Source organism: Sesamum indicum, linkage group LG8 (genome assembly GCF_026168435.1).
Source record: "Sesamum indicum cultivar Baizhima isolate 11 linkage group LG8, ASM2616843v1, whole genome shotgun sequence".
Classification (NCBI taxonomy): Eukaryota; Viridiplantae; Streptophyta; class Magnoliopsida; order Lamiales; family Pedaliaceae; genus Sesamum; species Sesamum indicum.
Window position 1 is genome coordinate 13,594,724 of NC_142664.1, and position 18,383 is coordinate 13,613,106.

The 18,383-nt window shown below is 32.5% G+C and overlaps 1 protein-coding gene across 6 annotated transcripts; it reads right to left on the minus strand.

Annotated features, from left to right (window-relative positions):
- Nucleotides 1–386: 386 nt before the first annotated feature.
- On the minus strand, nt 387–17,874 carry LOC105179447 (dnaJ homolog subfamily C GRV2-like). Of its 6 annotated transcripts, none has more exons than XM_088883787.1 (17): nt 17,467–17,874; nt 15,455–15,507; nt 14,161–15,332; nt 12,584–13,428; nt 12,168–12,511; nt 11,620–12,057; nt 11,373–11,494; nt 10,909–11,032; nt 10,548–10,616; nt 9,394–9,616; nt 9,020–9,217; nt 8,426–8,730; nt 7,513–7,726; nt 7,245–7,410; nt 7,070–7,146; nt 6,647–6,797; nt 387–1,213 (listed from the first exon to the last, which is right to left on the minus strand). In XM_088883787.1, the coding sequence occupies exons 5-7, from the start codon at nt 12,444–12,446 to the stop codon at nt 11,405–11,407; spliced, it is 807 nt and encodes a 268-aa protein (XP_088739913.1). In that variant the 5' UTR covers nt 12,447–12,511; nt 12,584–13,428; nt 14,161–15,332; nt 15,455–15,507; nt 17,467–17,874; the 3' UTR covers nt 387–1,213; nt 6,647–6,797; nt 7,070–7,146; nt 7,245–7,410; nt 7,513–7,726; nt 8,426–8,730; nt 9,020–9,217; nt 9,394–9,616; nt 10,548–10,616; nt 10,909–11,032; nt 11,373–11,404. The 6 variants fall into 6 exon arrangements, with proteins under 6 accessions (XP_088739913.1, XP_088739912.1, XP_088739911.1 ...); XM_088883786.1 differs by having other exon boundaries at nt 387–1,194; nt 7,233–7,410; XM_088883785.1 differs by having other exon boundaries at nt 387–1,206; nt 7,233–7,410.
- Nucleotides 17,875–18,383: the final 509 nt, after the last annotated feature.

Here is an 18,383-nt window from a genome sequence, read left to right on the forward strand (position 1 = left end):
CCATGATTTTATCATAGTAGGAGGAGCTATGAGAATTAATAAATATAAAATTTCAATTTCTCTGATTTTTCATATTTGATAGAGGCATTTTTAGTAAATATTAAAAAATAATTAGTAAAGAACAATATTAATAAAAAAGATAAAGAACAATGATTTTAATTGTTTGTTGAACTATAAATATTATTTGTTATGTGCACATAAGAAAAACATGCAACAATAACTAATTAATAAAATAATTAAATTGACAAAATTAATTAATACCTACAATATAAATAAGAATATATAAGCATAATATTAAAGAAATTAAAAATAATTAGACCACATTCAGAAGAGATCTACTTATAAAAATAGATAAGTGACCATTAAATCTAAATATAATGACAAAATAAGAAAATTTTAAATAATATAATATGTTACGATTAATAGAAGAGAATTGAAAAATGATTAATCTAGGGTTAAATCGCTTGGAATTACACTTTTATTTTAAAAAAAATATTCTAAAATTACACACGTACACGGAGTCTGTGGAAGCGGTTGGATCGGAATCTTATTAATGATCGTTGGCTCGCGAGGTTCCTTTCCTCATCCTATCATAGCCTCACACCACGGACGTCTGACCACTCGCTGCTTGTTTTATATGGGGATGCACAGTAACATAACGGAGGTATGTTTCGATTTGATAACTACCTTACCCTATCACCTGATTTTATCCCCAACGTGCAGATATTTGGTACCATGAGGTTGTCGGTGTGCTTATGTATGCGGTGACACGTAAATTGAAAGCCCTTAAATCGGTCTTCCGGCTGCAGAGAAGGAATAAGGGGGATTTTGACGTTGAATGTCCCGTTAGCCAAGGGATTTCTAGATGAGGCACAACAATTGGTGAGCTCTGACAGACAGAATGAGCTCTTTTTAAGTCTGGAACACTGCTGTCGGATTGTATATGCAAAAGCGGCAAAACTCGAACAAATTATGTTGCAGCAGAGAGCTAAGATGCAATGGATGAAGGACGGAGATCAATGCTGACGAGTGATGAGGAGAATCTTGCAGATAAATGATGAGAATAGTACCACGCATACGGAACAAGGGGAGATTGCTGATGAGTTTGTCTCATACTATCCCTCTTAGGAGATACCAGATGACAATCGCCGATTGATATTCGGTATCTTAGACCGTGGGCGAAGCATATCCTTACTGATGAGGAAGCTAGCCACTAAAGATATAAATTAACCACATAATAATAAGCAACATTAACTTAAAAATGAGAAATTATACTTTCTTCCAAAAAGTTCTAAAATTACACACACCATTCAAACTTCCACACTTAATCCATTAGGAATTGTCCAAAAAATATCGATAAAATTTTAATTTTACACTTATAACAATAAAAATATAGGATTAAATCCATTTTGACCCCTGTGATATAACAAAATATCAAAAATCTGCCTATGAAATTTTTAATACAAAAAATTACTCTAATGTTACAAATAAATAATCACACCGTCCCCTGGTCAATTTGAGTCTATTTTTTTAGAAACAATGATGAAAACACCCCTTCTAGTCAACCAATCAAACTAGGCTTATTTATATATAATAATATTAATTCATAATATATAATTTATAATTATTAAAATATATTTATAACATATATAATTAAAATTTATAAAAAAAATCAAAATAACAATTATACCCTCCCAACACCTTGTTCCCACCCCTCTAGCCTCCAAACCCCACCCCCCCCCCCCTCTCTCCCCCATCTTCCTCCCGATGACCTTTCCTCCCCCCTCCCCTTCCCTCCCCCCACCGTCCATTGACGACGCCCAGGTCTGGCCAACCGGCATCGCCCTCATTGCGTTGGACGACAGCTACTGCTTTTTTTTTAAATTGTATATATAATTAATTTTAATTTAATTAAAATAATATTTTATTATATAAATAATTAACTAATTATTATATAAAAGAATATTTTATTATTATTAAAAAAGTATAATATTTTAATTAAATAATTATTATATAAATAATATTTAATTATTAAATTCATATATAATATTATATATATTACAAGTGAGAGAAGGATAAAAATATAAAAAAAAAAAGGTACTTTCATAGAAAAATCGCAGTCTAAACGTGTGTCGCCCAATTTTGTACGGAAGGGATTTTTTGAACTTTATTTTATATCATAGGGAAAGTATTTAATACTTCAATTCCATAGGGAATTTTTTAAACATTCCTATTATTATAGGGGGAGTCTCTGAATTTTTCCATAAAAATATATAATATAAACCTCATTCTATATATATGACTAAAATATCAATTGAGTGATATAATTCTAATTTTTAAGATCACTTCTAAGGTCAGCACTTCATGTCCAGACTCCTAAATTTACATGAAAATATATAAACACAAATTTGATGTATAATTACAGATATACTTTTTTTTTTCAAAAACATGGACTATTTACTTTTTTATACAATAAATTCAATTTTCTTTTTTTTATCCTAATAAAGCGAATAAATATATATCTAATAATATGAAATGATTATAATGATAATTCATAAATAATACAACAAATATAATTATAAAATATATGTAAATTCTTTAAAAGTCCTATTATTATTTAATTTTAAGTTTAATTGTACATAAATTATTCTTAATTCTAAATAATTAATTTTATTTTTTAGAGTAGATAAAGTGAAAAAAGAAAAGGAAAACTAAAGGTATGCAATCTCGTCGTTGGATTAATAATATGATTATAATTATAAATTTAACAAAATTAAGTAATAGCTACAATATAAATAGGAATATATAAGCATAATATTAAAGAAATTATGAATAATTAGAATACATTCAAATCTACTCATGAAAACAATAAGTCACCATTAAATCTAAATATAATACAAAATAAGGACCAAATAACTTATCCACCTCAACATATGAAATAATATAATATAATATGATTAAAGAAGATAATTGAGAAATGATTAATCTAAAGTTCATTATACTTATATCGGTTTTAAAAATGGGAATTACACATTATTTCAAAAAAAAAAAATTCTAATATGACCCTCTTTGTTAAGGATTAGACAAAAAATATTGACGATAGTAAAAAAGTTACACAAATTTTACCCCCTCAATCACATTTATATGTGATATGTTTGTACTTATAATAAGAATATATGATAATATTAACTTCATTCTATATACATAACCTATATTCATCCTAAGTACAAAATTATACATAAAAATATTCAATGACTAACGAAATTCAAAATTTATATAATTTTTATTTGCTAAGGTCAACATTTTACGTCGAAATCATATCGAAAAAGGTAAAATATAAATGAAAAATTTTGACAGAATATATAAGTGTAATTTCAAAACTTAATAATATATAAGTAAAATTATGTTCATAAAGTTTAATTTTTAAGACCACTGCCTAACCAGATAAATATTCTTTTTGCCCATAATTTAATAAAAAACTGAAAAACATGAAATATTCTCTCTCCTATTTTCAAATTATTTATTTTAATATGAATAAATAAACTTTTAAATAGAATTTGAGATAAAATTTTTACTTGAATTAAATTATTATTGAAAATATTTTAATGAACTTTGACATTAAGAAATAAAAAATTAGAGAACTTGTAATTTTAATAAATATTTATAAAAAATTCTAATAAATAAAATAAGAATTTTATCTTCAAATAAATTAAAAATTAATTTCTATTTACTAAGTGTATTGCAAAATATACAAAGCAAGGATATATTAGTAATGTTTGGTTATATACATTAATAATAAACTCTGACCATATATTATAATTTTTCAATAAATTGAAGTTTTATTTTAATATAAATAAATTAGTTTTCTTTTTTAATTTTTATGTTATTCAAAATCAAAATTTAAAGTAATAATATTAACTTACATATAAAATTAGAAAATTGATTTATCCATCTAGGTATTTTTCTATTAAAAATTAACACAAAAGATATCATTTAATTATTAAAACCACTACCTAACAAATTATTACTTTTAAAATTATAAAATTTATTTATTATATAAACGCAGAAATACCACAACAACTAGTGCAAAAAAATAACTACCCACATAATAAATTAACAAAATCAATTAAAAGAAAAATGACAAAACAAGGAACAACTAACTTTGAAATTATTAAGTATGACCACATAGACGATTTATTTAATTCGATCTTCATCTTTTTTTATCCCCTAATAAAGCAAGTAAATATATAATAATATGAAGAATATGATTATAATAGTAATTCATAAACAATATATATAACTATATAATATGTATATAGACAATGTTAGTACATAAATTATTCTTAGTCTAACTAATTACTTTTTTTTAGTACAAAAAGTGCAGAAAAAAAGGGGAAAAAGTTATTTTGTTATTTCATTATTTTAGCCTTTAATATAATATGCGTGTAAATAATTTTTTTAAGAATCCTATTATTTTAGAGTACAAGAAGTAAATATAACTGTCATGGTCACGTGGTCCAAATATTTACATATAAAATTATTTTTGACTTTTTTTATTGTATATTTTTCACAAGCTTCTGTGTTTTATCTAATATAATTTTTTATCTCTGATGTTTACAAATCCTTACGGGTTGCTCAAATTTCAAACCAAATCTATAAAAATTTATCCACAATAATGTTAATGTTTAGTATGTACATAAGGACTAGTCCATAAAAATTAACTAGTTATTATTAGGGATTAACAAATTAATTAAAGAAATAACTAAGTTGCCATTAAAACTTTATTAAAAAAATAAACAACTAACTTGACATAATTAATGAATAAATTTAGGATTAACTTATAAAAAATTACATTTTCCTCCAAAAAGTTCTAAGTTACACACATTGAAACTTTCGTTGTTTTAGGCTTAACCCTTTTCCGTTAGGAATTGATCCAAAAATATTGATAAAAACTTTTACACTTATAAAAATAAATATATAATGATATTAACATCATCTTATATATATATATATATATGACATATCCCCAAAATGATTAATTAAAAATATTAATTAAATGATGTAATATCATTATAAGACCATCATTTATATCCTAACTCCTAACCCTACATGAGAACTATAAATACAATAAATTCAATTATAATTACAAATATAATAACCATATGGACTATTTATTTATTTTGTACATTAAATCAATTTTCTTCTTTTTTTATTGCCTAATAAAGAGAATAAATATCTATCTAATAATATGGAATAAAGATAATTCATAAATGATATGATAAATATAATTATATAAGGCATATAGATTTTTTAAAAGTAAGAACCAAAAACATGTAATTTGCCCTATAATATTGATACACAGAGAATAAAACAAAAAAAAAAAACCATAAATATAATTTACCCTATATATAACAATTAATAATATAAAAATATTATTAGTAATATATAATAAATCACAAAATACTAATATAATTATAAACAATTTATGTACAATTAATTCAATTTTCGTATTCTAAGTACGCAAATAAATATTTTTTTGTTTCTATAGTAAATTATATATAATATAAAAAAATATAATTGTATAATATAATATGCTTGTAGACAATTTTTTTAAAATAATTACTTTAAAATTCAAAAAATACAAATAAGTGCCTTGGTCACGTGATTCCAAATATTTACATATAAAATTAATTTTGACTTATTTAGCCATTGATGTGATTTTTGATCTTTTAACGTTTACAAATTCTTACGAATTTGGTCAAATTTCAAACCAAATTTGTAAAAATTTATAAACATTCAAATTCAAAATCATTAAACCATAAATAATGACAATAAATATAATTATATATGTGTGTGTGTGTAACAAGCCTATAGATAATTGATGTCTTACTACTTAACATATATACTGCATAAAATATTTGGTCTACTTAATAGTTTTTCTAGCAATATGTAATTTCTAAATCATTAAATTCTTAATTGATCTCTAAATTAAATAATCAATTAAAATTTTAAGTTGTAGCACTCCAATTCGTTCCATCAATTTTAAAATATTTTTTCCCCACAACACGACAAATAAAATAAAAAATTTAATTAGTAAGTGAAAAAAATATAACATAAATAAAATAATGGTGACTTTCTCATTACAAATAATTTTTAATATATAATAAATCATAAATAATTATTATTATGCAATATAATTTGCATATAAACCATTTCCATTGGAATCCAATTATCATATAACATCAAAATTAGAATTCAACTACTAACTTGATTTTACATAAATTAACTAATTACAAAGTTAGTATACATAATTTAACAATATATTATTATAAGAGATATAATTGTCATCACAAAAAAGAAGAAATATAAAAAATGACAAATACTATCTCCATTATCCTATGCAAATAAATTAAAAACTAAAAATTAATTATAAAATAATTTAATGGCACTCATAAATGAAGAAACATAATTGCAAATTATTCACAAATTTATAATATATGCAATAACTTAATATTCTTTTTATTTACGATTATATATATTATTATATTATACTATAATAAAAGTGTGAACACCACTTATGTATTATTTCAATTATATACCCATTTAAATAATAAATGAGAGTGTATGAGGATAGATCTATTCTCACCTTTTTGGCTGGAAGGTTTTGTTCAACAACTGTATTCATCACCCTCCAATTCTTATGTTGTCAAAGAGTTGTATAAACGAGCAGGAAGTTACTTCAACGTGGGTCCAAGCACTCAAGCAAGAACACAATCTCTACCACAGGAGCAGATTAACTTTACAAGAGTTCAACAATATGTTAGTTGACTATATATGTTGTGAACAAAAAAGTTGAAAATGGAGAACAATAGAGTTTCAGCAGCAAAGAAGCAAATATGCAAGGTGGTAGAACACAAAGGCTATTATTACTACAAAAATTAAATCAGAGTAGCAAAAACAATGAAGAAATACGCTCCAATTAGTCAAAAATCCAAAAAAATGAGAACCCAGCAACACAAAACATTGGGTGACAAATGATAAAAAAAAATATGATAGCATATATAGTCACCTGCACCACGGAACACCAATACTAAAGCACTTCCGGGAACATCACCATGGTCTTCTCACCAAGTGTAGCAAATGTAACTGAAAGAAAATTATGTGATGAACTTCATTAGAAGAAATTAAAAGAAAGATGGAAGACAAAATTACGAGCATCTCAGTTCTCGCACTTTCATACTGACTCAAAACTGAAAGGTTCGCATTATGTTAGCAACAATAGTAGCGGACGGTTCAGTGGCAGGAGTTGTTGGTTGGACCACACACATGCAACGGGAAAGGAGGGTTGTAAGAAGAGGTATTCCACCATCTCTCACAAGCTCTTCACCATTCAATGATGAAGACTCGCACCTGAAAGTTAAATATGTGGAAATAGCATAAGCAAAAGTACATTTACAAAGTACTTATCTAAAGAAGAATGATATGGAAATTAAAGGCAGATGATGAATTTACGTCAACCAAACAAGCCCCGAGGATGCAACTAGAAGATGTGCTCGATCAGAGGAAAGAAAATTGTTATCATCCTTGTCCACTGTAATGGCACTTAAGAGCATAGGATATTGAATGGCACCAATACATTCCCATATCACCTATATAGAATACACTGGCCCTTAAAGAGAAGCAACAACCTCCAAGTCTGGGGACCTTGCAATCCTTGCATGGTCACCTAAGGGAGAGGAATCAGAAAGCGGTAGATCACTAAAAAGAAAATATGAAACATGGAACTCAAATATGAAGAAATACAACCAATTAAAAAGGATTGCATTCCGGCCAAAGACATGCCTCATAAAAACCCTCATATGTAGGGTTCAACTTAGGAATTTTGTCCAACTTTGCTGATCATATTCCAAGAAGTTTACTGATTGCAGAATGAAATATTAGATGGACGCAACAAAACCAAAGGGAAACATATGTAAGTAGTCCAAACCTCATAGGAAAGCCCTATGATTTACATTTTCACTCTTCCGCAAAAGCCACTTAAATTTATATATTTAAATTTATTTCTTGGTCCACACCTTAAATTGAGGTAGTATCATATCTAAGAATTAAATATATATATATAGCCCCGTGTCCTTCCTAGTTCCAAGATATATTTAAAACCAATTCTGATATCCATTTATATGTGTAAAAAAGCATTTGGCTTATCTTGACAGCATAAATACCTTTAGAGCACTTTCTACCAGTCAAATGAACAGCTTAATTGTGAAAACGGCGTCTAAACAAGTCGACTAATTCATTTGAAATAAGATCTGGTAGCTTATAAGATTTTATATGTTCTTTTTTTTTTTCTCAAGCTTAATCATATAGTCTCGGTTTTTTATGAGTAACGACAGATCCTCACACAGGATCAAGGAATTTGGCATACCTGCAAGCACTTATAAGCTTTCTCACTGCCAGAAACTTCTCCCTCCCTTCAGAATTTTTGTCTGGATGATACTTCATTGCAAGTTTCCTATACTGTCTCTTGAGCTTTTCCTCATCAATATACTCAATCTGCTCTGATATATTAGGTATCTCCTCAACTGACTCAAAACTTGGTTTCTTAGGGGCATCCTCTCTAGATACTTCATCAATGGAAATCTCTAGTATCTTGCAAGCTTCTTCTTCAGAAAGTTCCATTGGCGTTCGAGTTAACTCTTCTCTCCACATTACTAGCAATGATTGCAAAAACTGAACATGTTCAACAATAGGTCCAACGATGACACCACATTTCATCTTTCAGCTCTGGATATGTCACTGGTGGCATTGGAGCATAGTCATATAAGGAATGACAATGCTGTGCCAATTTCTAAGGGAAATAACCAAGATGCTGAAGAACCTAATAAAATAAAACTGTGAGTTAAATGCAGCACTTATTTGCATTGAAGATGACTCAAGTACCACCATGTTTTAGAATGTAAATACTAAATGCTTCAGGTGAAAGACAAGTAGCAAACTCCAGTTGCAGATTCAGGGCTACCTTGTGGTGTCCAAATAATCTCAGGAGTGTTAGAATCAGAAACCATTGCTGCGGCAAAAGCAACTGGGCTGCTACGTTCCAGTACGTAAAGCAATGACTGAGGTAAGAGGCCGCCCAAAACACTTCGTTTCACCAAAGGTAGAGAAGAGGAAACTGCAGCTTCCTCACCACCATGAAAAGCTTGATAAACATGAGTCACTGAGAAGAGTTGGGCAATTGAAATAAGATTAGATCAAGGGTAAGCCAGAGCAAAATAAAATGCGCCTGTACTGTATAATTGGATCATTGTTTTTGGGTTCCTAGTAACTCATGTTAACAAAAGATGCTTGGGGTGAAAGACAAGTAGCAAACTCCAGTTGCAGATTCAGGGCTACCTGACGGATCAGATTCTCTGCTCGCTTCTTGTGTGTCCAAATAATCTCAAGAGTGTGAGAAGCAGAAACCATTGCTGCGCAAAAGCAACTGGGCCGCTACGTTCCAGTACATAAAGCAATCACTCAGGTAAGAGGCCGCCCAAAACACTTCGTTTCGCCAAAGGTAGAGAAGAGGAAACTGCAGCTTCCTCACCACCATGAAAAGTTTGATAAACATGAGTCACTGAGAAGAGTTGGGCAATTGAAATAAGATCAGATCCAGGGTAAGCCAGAGCAAAATAAAATGTGCCTGTAAAATATAATCAGATATTGCTTTTGGGTTCCTAGTAACTATAGCTTTCAGCAGAGCAGCAGCAGCATCAACAATAGTCGGTTCACCAGAAAGCATTGCCGGCACATAAGAAATAGAGGAAAGAGTTTGGTTCATTAACCAAAGCTCTGAAATTGAGAAACAATGTGCATATTGATGGAGCCACCATCTAGCCACTGCCTAGTTCAGCTTAAAAACAAAAAAAAAAAATAACGAAAACATCTCAAACCTCTATGGAAGGCAAAGAAAGGAACAAAAGTTACCCCACTTCCAAAGTGAAAGTGTTATAATATAATTACCATGGAAAAGCACAAGAAAATATGAAAAGTTGCATCTTTGAAACACCAGGAGTTTAAGGATACTAGTCACGCGGATATCCTAAGTGCATATTACAGGGAAACTATATCTTAGTTTAAGGAGGTGAAACAGTTCCAGTGACATAAAGCTACTAATCCTTTTAGAGCTTTTCATTTTGGTGTGCATATTGTTTTTCCTTGTCCTTTTAAAGGAAACATGGAAGATCCCACGGCTGGAAGTCATCTTTGTTGAAAGACTGACTGCTTATAATTTTTCAAAAAAGAAAGGTTAAAAGTAACAAGACTTGATGCAGATAAATCTGATGGAAAGCAAAACCATGATTAAGTCAGTATCACATTATGATCTAGTTTAGCAGGGGATCCGTCAGCTGACTGACCACATAAAGCTGCCAGCCGTTGACCAATTCATGCAAAAAACACGAACTCAAGGGTTTTAGCTACTAGTTGTTCTAAAAATTTCAGGAAAAACTCACTCAAGAATAATAGGTCAGATGAAATGCAACACAGATTAAGGAGTCATGACTTACATCAGAGGCACTCAGTATGACACGTACTTTGGTACAATAGGCCCCTTCTGTTGCAAATGCATGCAAAACCTACGCGAACAGAGCAAAGGGATTATGACCACAAAGAGATTATGAACACAAATATATTTCTGGAGAAATTAAAAAAAATGGAACTCAGACCACCTTGAGCAACTTATCATATGAATTCAGAACATAATTTCTTTTGCTAATTATGCACCACTTCTGTCCCACAAGGTTGGTCTGGCATTTTATGTTAGTTCATTGCAAATGTTCTATACTTGGATATAAAAGACATTTACCATTTACTCTAAAGGCACCATCTGAAGGTATGTGTTCACACAAATCATGATATGGTACAGACCTCATTTGCAAGAACCCGGCCAATTGCTGCTTCTGACTCATTCCAGCTCATCTGTGAACAAAGCCCATTTCTTCCCCCAGCTCGCCAATCAAGAAGGCCAAGAAGAACTTCCACAAGACCAACCCTACAATAATTATATGCCATGTTACTATTGCATGACACAGAGAACATGCAACAGTAGTTTTATCAGGATGCATATCCCAATAATATTCTAAAATCAGACTCAATCACCCACCAATATCTTAGCCCAGGTGACAGATAATTGCACGTTGTGGGCCGAAAATTACTTTGTATCTAATAAATACTAATTGCATGATGTTGCATTACTTATGCACCCATCTTAGAAAATGTATCATGAAAACACAGATGAATTTATGCGCATTGTTGTTTCATTAACCACGTCTACACATTTCACATGCATAACAATTCTACAACTTAGGGTCTAAAGAGATATTGATGCTCACTTGAGACCCTGTGCAACAAGTGCATCTCTTGCTCAATTCCCTGCAACTACAACACGCTTTAAGGTTTCAAGAGCTAGGATGCTTCCACCTTGCCAACCAATCGCTTTCATAAGTGGAACTACCTGAAGAAAAAGCTCATCAGAAAAATACCAAACTAAGCAACCGATAAACAAATCAGATAAACACATCTTTTGTATGATATTTTCTTGGAGGGGAAAAAGGGGGGCTGCTTAAAACAACAGCATACCTGGGGTGTCCCAACACTAGTGGCTGCCATAGCTTCTGCACAGGTGGTGCTACCTGCAAACTGATGTAGAACACGTAAACAACTAAGGCGAACTCGCTTTTGAGGAGTTTGTGAAATTTGTTGCGACGAACCATCCACAGATACATAGGTTTCTGAAGCCATTGTTTCTCTGCTTGCTCCATAGGCTACTGCAGACACAACTTTGGGGACATAACCAAGATATCCAACATGATCTGCAAGAGCGGGGTACACCCTGAGTAAAGAGACCAGGGCAGCAGAAAGAAGTAGAGGAAGTTCAGTGTCAACAGCTTGGCCATCATATTGTGAGGCGGCAATGGATGTAAGGTACTGATCCAGCAGCCCTTCAAGAAATCTATTGGGATTTCTAAGTGGAAATTTGGAATCTTTCAGGAATAACCTAACACAGATCCCTCCAACCTAGACAGCACTACATGATGTAAGTCATTAAACAGAACTAGCGTTCTTTAGAACATCCATGTAATCAATCAAAAACAAAAGAGTACATCTGCAGCACACAGCAGTTATACCTGAGGTTCATTTCTCATCTCCTGTTGGCCAGAAGCTTGCTCAGGTACATCCCAATCAACAACACGTCCTTTCACCTGTTCACGGTACAGATCCGAAGCCATAGTTGCTATTTGTGCAGACAACGATGCAGCCATTGCTGGTGTCCAGACAAGTTCAGGAGTTTCTGTTGTTTGTTCAAGAGCAGTCACAACTGCTTCACCAGGACCATCCCTGATTACCGAGACAAGGCCATCAGGTAGAAATCTTGCCAGAGTTATCGCCACTCTAGGCCCATGCATAGTCTGGCCAACAAGCTTCCCTAATAGCGAAGCTGCTGCGGCTCTTTGCTGCAACGGAATCTCTTCTACACAAAAGTTCCATTTTAGAGAGCAAGATAGAATTCTTAAGAAACCGCTATCTAATGAGATCAGCATACCTTGTATTGGCAAGAGAACTTCAAGAATGAAAACCACCCGTCCATGCTTTGCAAGCTGCCCAAGCTAGCTCCAGCGTGCTCTCCAAGGCATAGAGAACATGCAAAGCTCCTTCACGACAGCTGGGAGATGAGTGAAGCAACTGTAATAAAATAAGCAAACCAGAGCTATATCTGCGACCATTGCTTCCACACAAGGTGCATATGTTGTCAACCGTGACAAAACAAGTAGACATAGCTGAGGAATGTTGCTTGATGAAGAAACAGGAAGAAAAAAGCATTCAAAAAGGGGCAATAGCTTCTCCTTTGTGGAGACCACTGAAGCTAAATTCGGATTCTTTGTCAACAAGTGCTGAACTTACAGAAATTACAGAAAAAAAGGTGTCAAGGGTGACTAAAAAAGTGTCAGACGAAAAACCACCAGACTTCTACCTGAAGAGATAGCAGACCGTATTGAAGATTTTTTACTAATTCCAAATCCTCCTTCTCCAAGCTTTTCCCATCAAGTGATGCTGAAGAATCATCAGAAGATGCTGCTCGGCAGATCCATCAGTGGTTACATCACTATTAACATGAGTATCCATGCTTGCAACGGGTGCATTATGGACTAGATGTGATATAAAATCAACAAGGGCATGACAGAAGTCCTCAGGCTCACTAATTTCGAAATCTGGTTGATCATTATAGACTCTCAAGTACACGTTGCCAATATAGAGCTCCTTAGATAATGCTTCATAAACAAAGGAATGCGAATCTTTAATGTCATATGAACCATGATAACTGAGGCTTGCATGCTGCTCTTCCACAAATTTCAAAAGTTCTGCTCGAGTGGAGGAATTCCAGATTATCTGTAAATGAAAGATCAAGTGAACTATGTCATGATATCTGAGAGTCCCACAAGGTCATCAACTATGGCATAGAGCATCTACAAATGGCCATCACTTGGAACTACAGTATATGTGTTTAAAACATTTTCAATCTAGATAGTTATGGAAAGTAACACCCACACCCCAATTATTATCAGAAAGACAACCTATATATAGATTAGAATTATAACTTGCACATGACAGATATCCTTTTCTTAATCATTATGCAAAAAATAAAACCTTCAGGCTCGTGAAAAGAACTTCTGGTGCTAAAGCTTCTTTTTTTGTTTTTTTTGATGGGGTGGGGAGGAGGAAAATGTGCAAATAGGTTTGCATATCAAACATAAGAAATGCATAATGTTTTGAAACTTGAATCAGTTATAGAATCTTCATGACAACTACATACCAAGTAGTTAAAGCCAAGAAGATCTAAGGACGTAATTTTGAAACCTTTTAATAACACAAACATGTAGAACATATTGCTTTCCTCTCTTTTTTCCCTCAGTTATCTACATCAACAAAGTACTTACAAAAGAAGAAGAAGCAAATACATATCAGAAAAGGTATGTTAAGAAGCCTGCCCTGTTATAGTGCTCTGAGTTCACAAACATTCAAAGAAAATATGCAGATACTGATGCAAGAAGATGAGGCAATGCTCAAGTAGCACCCAATATGTTTTATTCTTTGTCAAAATGCAAAATCTGCAGCATTTACCTCAGGGGACTCCAAGTTTGAGTTTAATGTGAATAGGAGGTCTTTTGCTAATTTATTTTTCAGCATGCTTGCAAGTTTAGGGGTTAGTAAAGCTCTAAGGGCATCAGCTGCAGCCTGATTGTAGGGTGTCGGGATCTCCTCGTCAACCAAACCACTAAAGCCTTGACAAGGCATGAGATGCTTTTACAGCATGTAAGTTTTTTGCTATTTGAACGCTAGTTCCAACATCATGTGCATCTGTCTTATCTGATTCCTCCGCCATCGAATCATATTGGAGCAACAATGGTATAAGGTACCTGAACAAACAAAAAGTGACCCTATAAAACCACAAGTTTCTGAAATGGACCTGGATTCAAACAAACTAATCCACCTGAGAAAGACCATAACATCACAATAAAGCAGTTTGCAACAGTGGAGTGGTTTTTAAGATATAACAGACACATACCAGCTGATGCAGAGGCCTTCAAGTTCACAATGTTCATAAACCATAAACTTCCACAGTGCCGTAGAATAAAGAAATTTTGTCTTTCAAAGAATAGTCACCATAAAGTACCTTCAACACAATAGTTCCAAGATTTTTTTCAATTTTAAAATAAAAGTTGGACTCTCTTTGCAAGCAAATTGACTCGACAAAAGGTACCGAACAAATAAACATTAACTCTATGAACCCTCAAGTTTGTAAATGGACCTCGATTCAAGTAACAGACCACAAGAGAAAACTATAACATCAAGGTACGGCAGTTTTTTGAGAAACATCAGAGTGGTTTTTGTAAGATGCAACAGTCATGTGCCAGCTGATGCAGTGGCTTCAAAATTCATATTGTTCATAAAGCTTAAGTTTTCACACTTCATGTAGAAAAAGTACATTCTGCCATTCAAAGAATAGTCACCACAAAGCATCTTCAACACTACAGTTCCAACATTTTGTTCAATTTAAAAAAATAAAAATATGACCACCTTCACAAGCAAATAAGTTTTCTATACAAGCTCAGACAGACACACAGAAAATGCCAGCAACAAAGTCATCCACATGAGCACAAAGAGCATTATAAATAGACCAATATGGGTAATTTCATTATGTATTGCACAAAGAGCACTAGGTATTGCAGCTTCTCTTGCAACACTCGACGATTCAGTATTAGCAATATCAGCAGCATCTCCACAATAATATCCTAAAACAATAAGATCGAATAAATAGAATAAGCACTTTAATTTCAGATATTGATATTAAATAACTTCTCTAGATAGATCAACATAAATATCGATAGGAATTAAGCCAGTACAAGTGACTTACCAGGACTGAACCCCGAGTGATAAGCTCTTGGGAAGTGACAACAAATTCTCGAGCTTTTTGCACCAGTAGTCAAGAAAAACATTGATTTAAGAATTCAACCAAAGATTAAATCACTAAAGATGCAGAACAACAAAAAGTAACACAGACCTAATATTACCAAATGATTGTATCTAATTGTATCTGTTGATTTTCAATGGATAAGATGCACTACTGCTATATACTGAACTTGCACCCTCACCCTGCTGGGATGGCAATCTAAAGGGAATAATTCATAAGATTGAAGAAAACTATAATAAAATAGAATTTACATATTGTTACAATAAATAGAAGGCCAGAATCTATCTCCTCCTCCTCCCAACCAAAAATAGTAGTTTCATAAGAAAAAGGCATGCCTAAAGTAGAGGATTTTACACACAAAAATTTTCAGCACCAAGAAATGTGACAAGTTTTTAATAAATCAATAAAGAAAAGAAAGGACTGCCGCAATGTCTTTAAAGTTACTGCCTCCAACATAATGAAATACTATGTGCATGTAATCTCAAAACACAAACGCCGCAATACATTATGCAAATGCTAACTTATCATAACGAGGGTAAGAGGCCAATCACATCACAACACTTCGTTTTGCCAAGTATAGAGGAGGACAATCAAGCTTCCACAAAATCTATGGATTTCTAAATGTTATCCTCGACGCTGAAACAATACCCTTTATCTCCTTACATCTACCTAGTCGGGACGGATTTCGCTTTTCTTTCTTTTCGTTGGCCACTAATGAATTTTTTTTCTTTTTTCTTCCCCTTTTGCTTTTGTCACGGCTTTTATTTGCTTTTTTTTTCCTTTGTTTTTGCCCGTGACTTGTGTTCTTTAGGCCGTTTTCCGGTCTTTTGACGCGAATGACAACACTTGTGGTGAAGGCACCTGGTTACTCAACCAAAAAACGTCGCATTCTGGCCTTTTGACGCGAATGACAACACTTGTGGTGAAGGCACCCGGTTACTCAACCAAAACACGTTTTACCTAAAGTGCTTTGCATACTCATAGCTCCGGCCACCGTTTTACGTGAATAACAACATTTGTGATGAAGTTACCCAGTTACTAAGTGACCTAAACCAGCGGAGTAGATATAATTTCCTTTTTCTTACTTTTCTTTCTTTCTTTTTTTTTTTTTTTTCCGGAAGGGGAAGGGCCTTTGAATTTTTCAAAATATATGCACGTCCCATATTAGGGATATAAGGATCAATCGGGTAGAGTTTCAGCAAACAAATATGATCTCACAAGAATCCTAAGATTTAGTAGAAGCAAAGATATTCCAACTCTCTTTCAAAGCAATTCAAAATGCATGAAATTATGCCTCAACAACTCCACAGTTAATCAAAGCAACAATCACATAACGCTAGTGCACATTCATGTCTCAATCTTTATGACTTCCTAAATCACATTTATTTGTCAAATTACTAAAAAATAATATAAAGGAAAATAGTTTATTAGTGACTGGCAAATGAAAACAAAACAAACGTAGTTTGATAGGATAACAAAAGATAAATGAAAACTTAAAAAGAAGTTACCCTCTGGTTCCTACGTGTTAATTAACACTACATATGTCATGGAATTCTTTACTTTTAAATGGTTTTATCTTTACTGTTGCCTAAAATGAAGTGAACCAAATGATCAGCAGATTGATGAATAATTTATCCTTAAAATATCAAAATTCATAAAAGGCAAAATGGCAAGCACCAATCAGCATTAACAGAACATTCAACCAAAACTTGGAAGCAATGAGATAGAAAGAACAATCTGAAGATGAAAACGAAGAGTCACTTCTTGCAATAAGTTAATGATACAAACATACTATCCACAATTGTCCAAACAGAGAGTTCGGAGAGTTCGGCTAAAAAGGCAGTCCATAATTAATCACCCAAATCCAAGAAAAAGAATTAAACAAGATGCTAAAAATACACCCAAATCCAAGAAAAAGAAGAATAAATAAAATGCAATAGAGAAAGAAGCCGTACTCATGGCCATCCTCGTTGCCGGCTTACCGTCCTTGTTGCCGTGAGTTTGGGGCTAGGCTTCTAAGAGATGGGTTTGGGGAAGAAATGAGAGGAGAAAGATGGAAGCCGTACTCGTTGTCGTACTCGTCGCCGTCCTCGTTGCCGACTTACCATCCTTATTGCCGTGAGTTTGGGGCTAGGGTTCTAAGAGATGGGTTTGGGGAAGAAATGAGAGGAGAAAGATGGAAGCCGTACTCGTTGTCGTACTCGTCGCCGTCCTCGTTGCCGACCTACCATTCTTGTTGCCGTGAGTTTGGGTTTAGGGTTATAAGAGATGGGTTTGGGGAAGAATTGGAGAGGAGAAAGAATGGAGAAGAAGCAGACAGAGAGAAAGAATAAGGAAGAAGCAACGAGAACAATAGAGAGAAAGAGATGGGTTTTTTATTATTGACTTTTTGTATTCTTCTTATTATTATTATTAATACTAATACTGTTATTATTATTATTATTCTTACTACTACTACTATATTACTACTACTACTACTACTACTACTATTATTATTATTATTAAATGACTAAATTATATATATTATATATATTATATACTATATAGCATATAAAATATTATATAATAGATTGGAGAGAAGCGTAAAATTATCAAAAAGATATACTTTCCAAACCTATAATTGCAGTTAACATCCGTGTACCACTAACTCTGGCCTCAGTGAGTTTTTTGAAATTTTTTTCATATAACAGACGGTGTAATTGATACTTTATTTTTTATAGAGAACTTTTTGAATATTTTCAATATCACAGGGGGACCTTGTATAGTTTTTCCATTTTTTTCAGGCTTTTTTTTTCCCCTCAATTTATAGAGGGAGGTTGTTTGTTTTGTTGTCTCTATTTTTTCCTCCAAAAAAGGCGAAATAGTAAATTCT

Bases quoted from the DNA above. Each gene is read 5' to 3' on its own strand.
- LOC105179447 (XM_088883787.1), bottom strand. From the start codon at position 12,446: ATGCATGGGCCTAGAGTGGCGATAACTCTGGCAAGATTTCTACCTGAT. The intron at 12,058-12,167 runs GTATAACTGCTG...AGTGCTGTCTAG, and splicing joins AGATGAGAAATGAACCTCAG to GTTGGAGGGATCTGTGTTAG. The intron at 11,495-11,619 runs GTATGCTGTTGT...CTTTTTCTTCAG, and splicing joins CTAGTGTTGGGACACCCCAG to GTAGTTCCACTTATGAAAGC.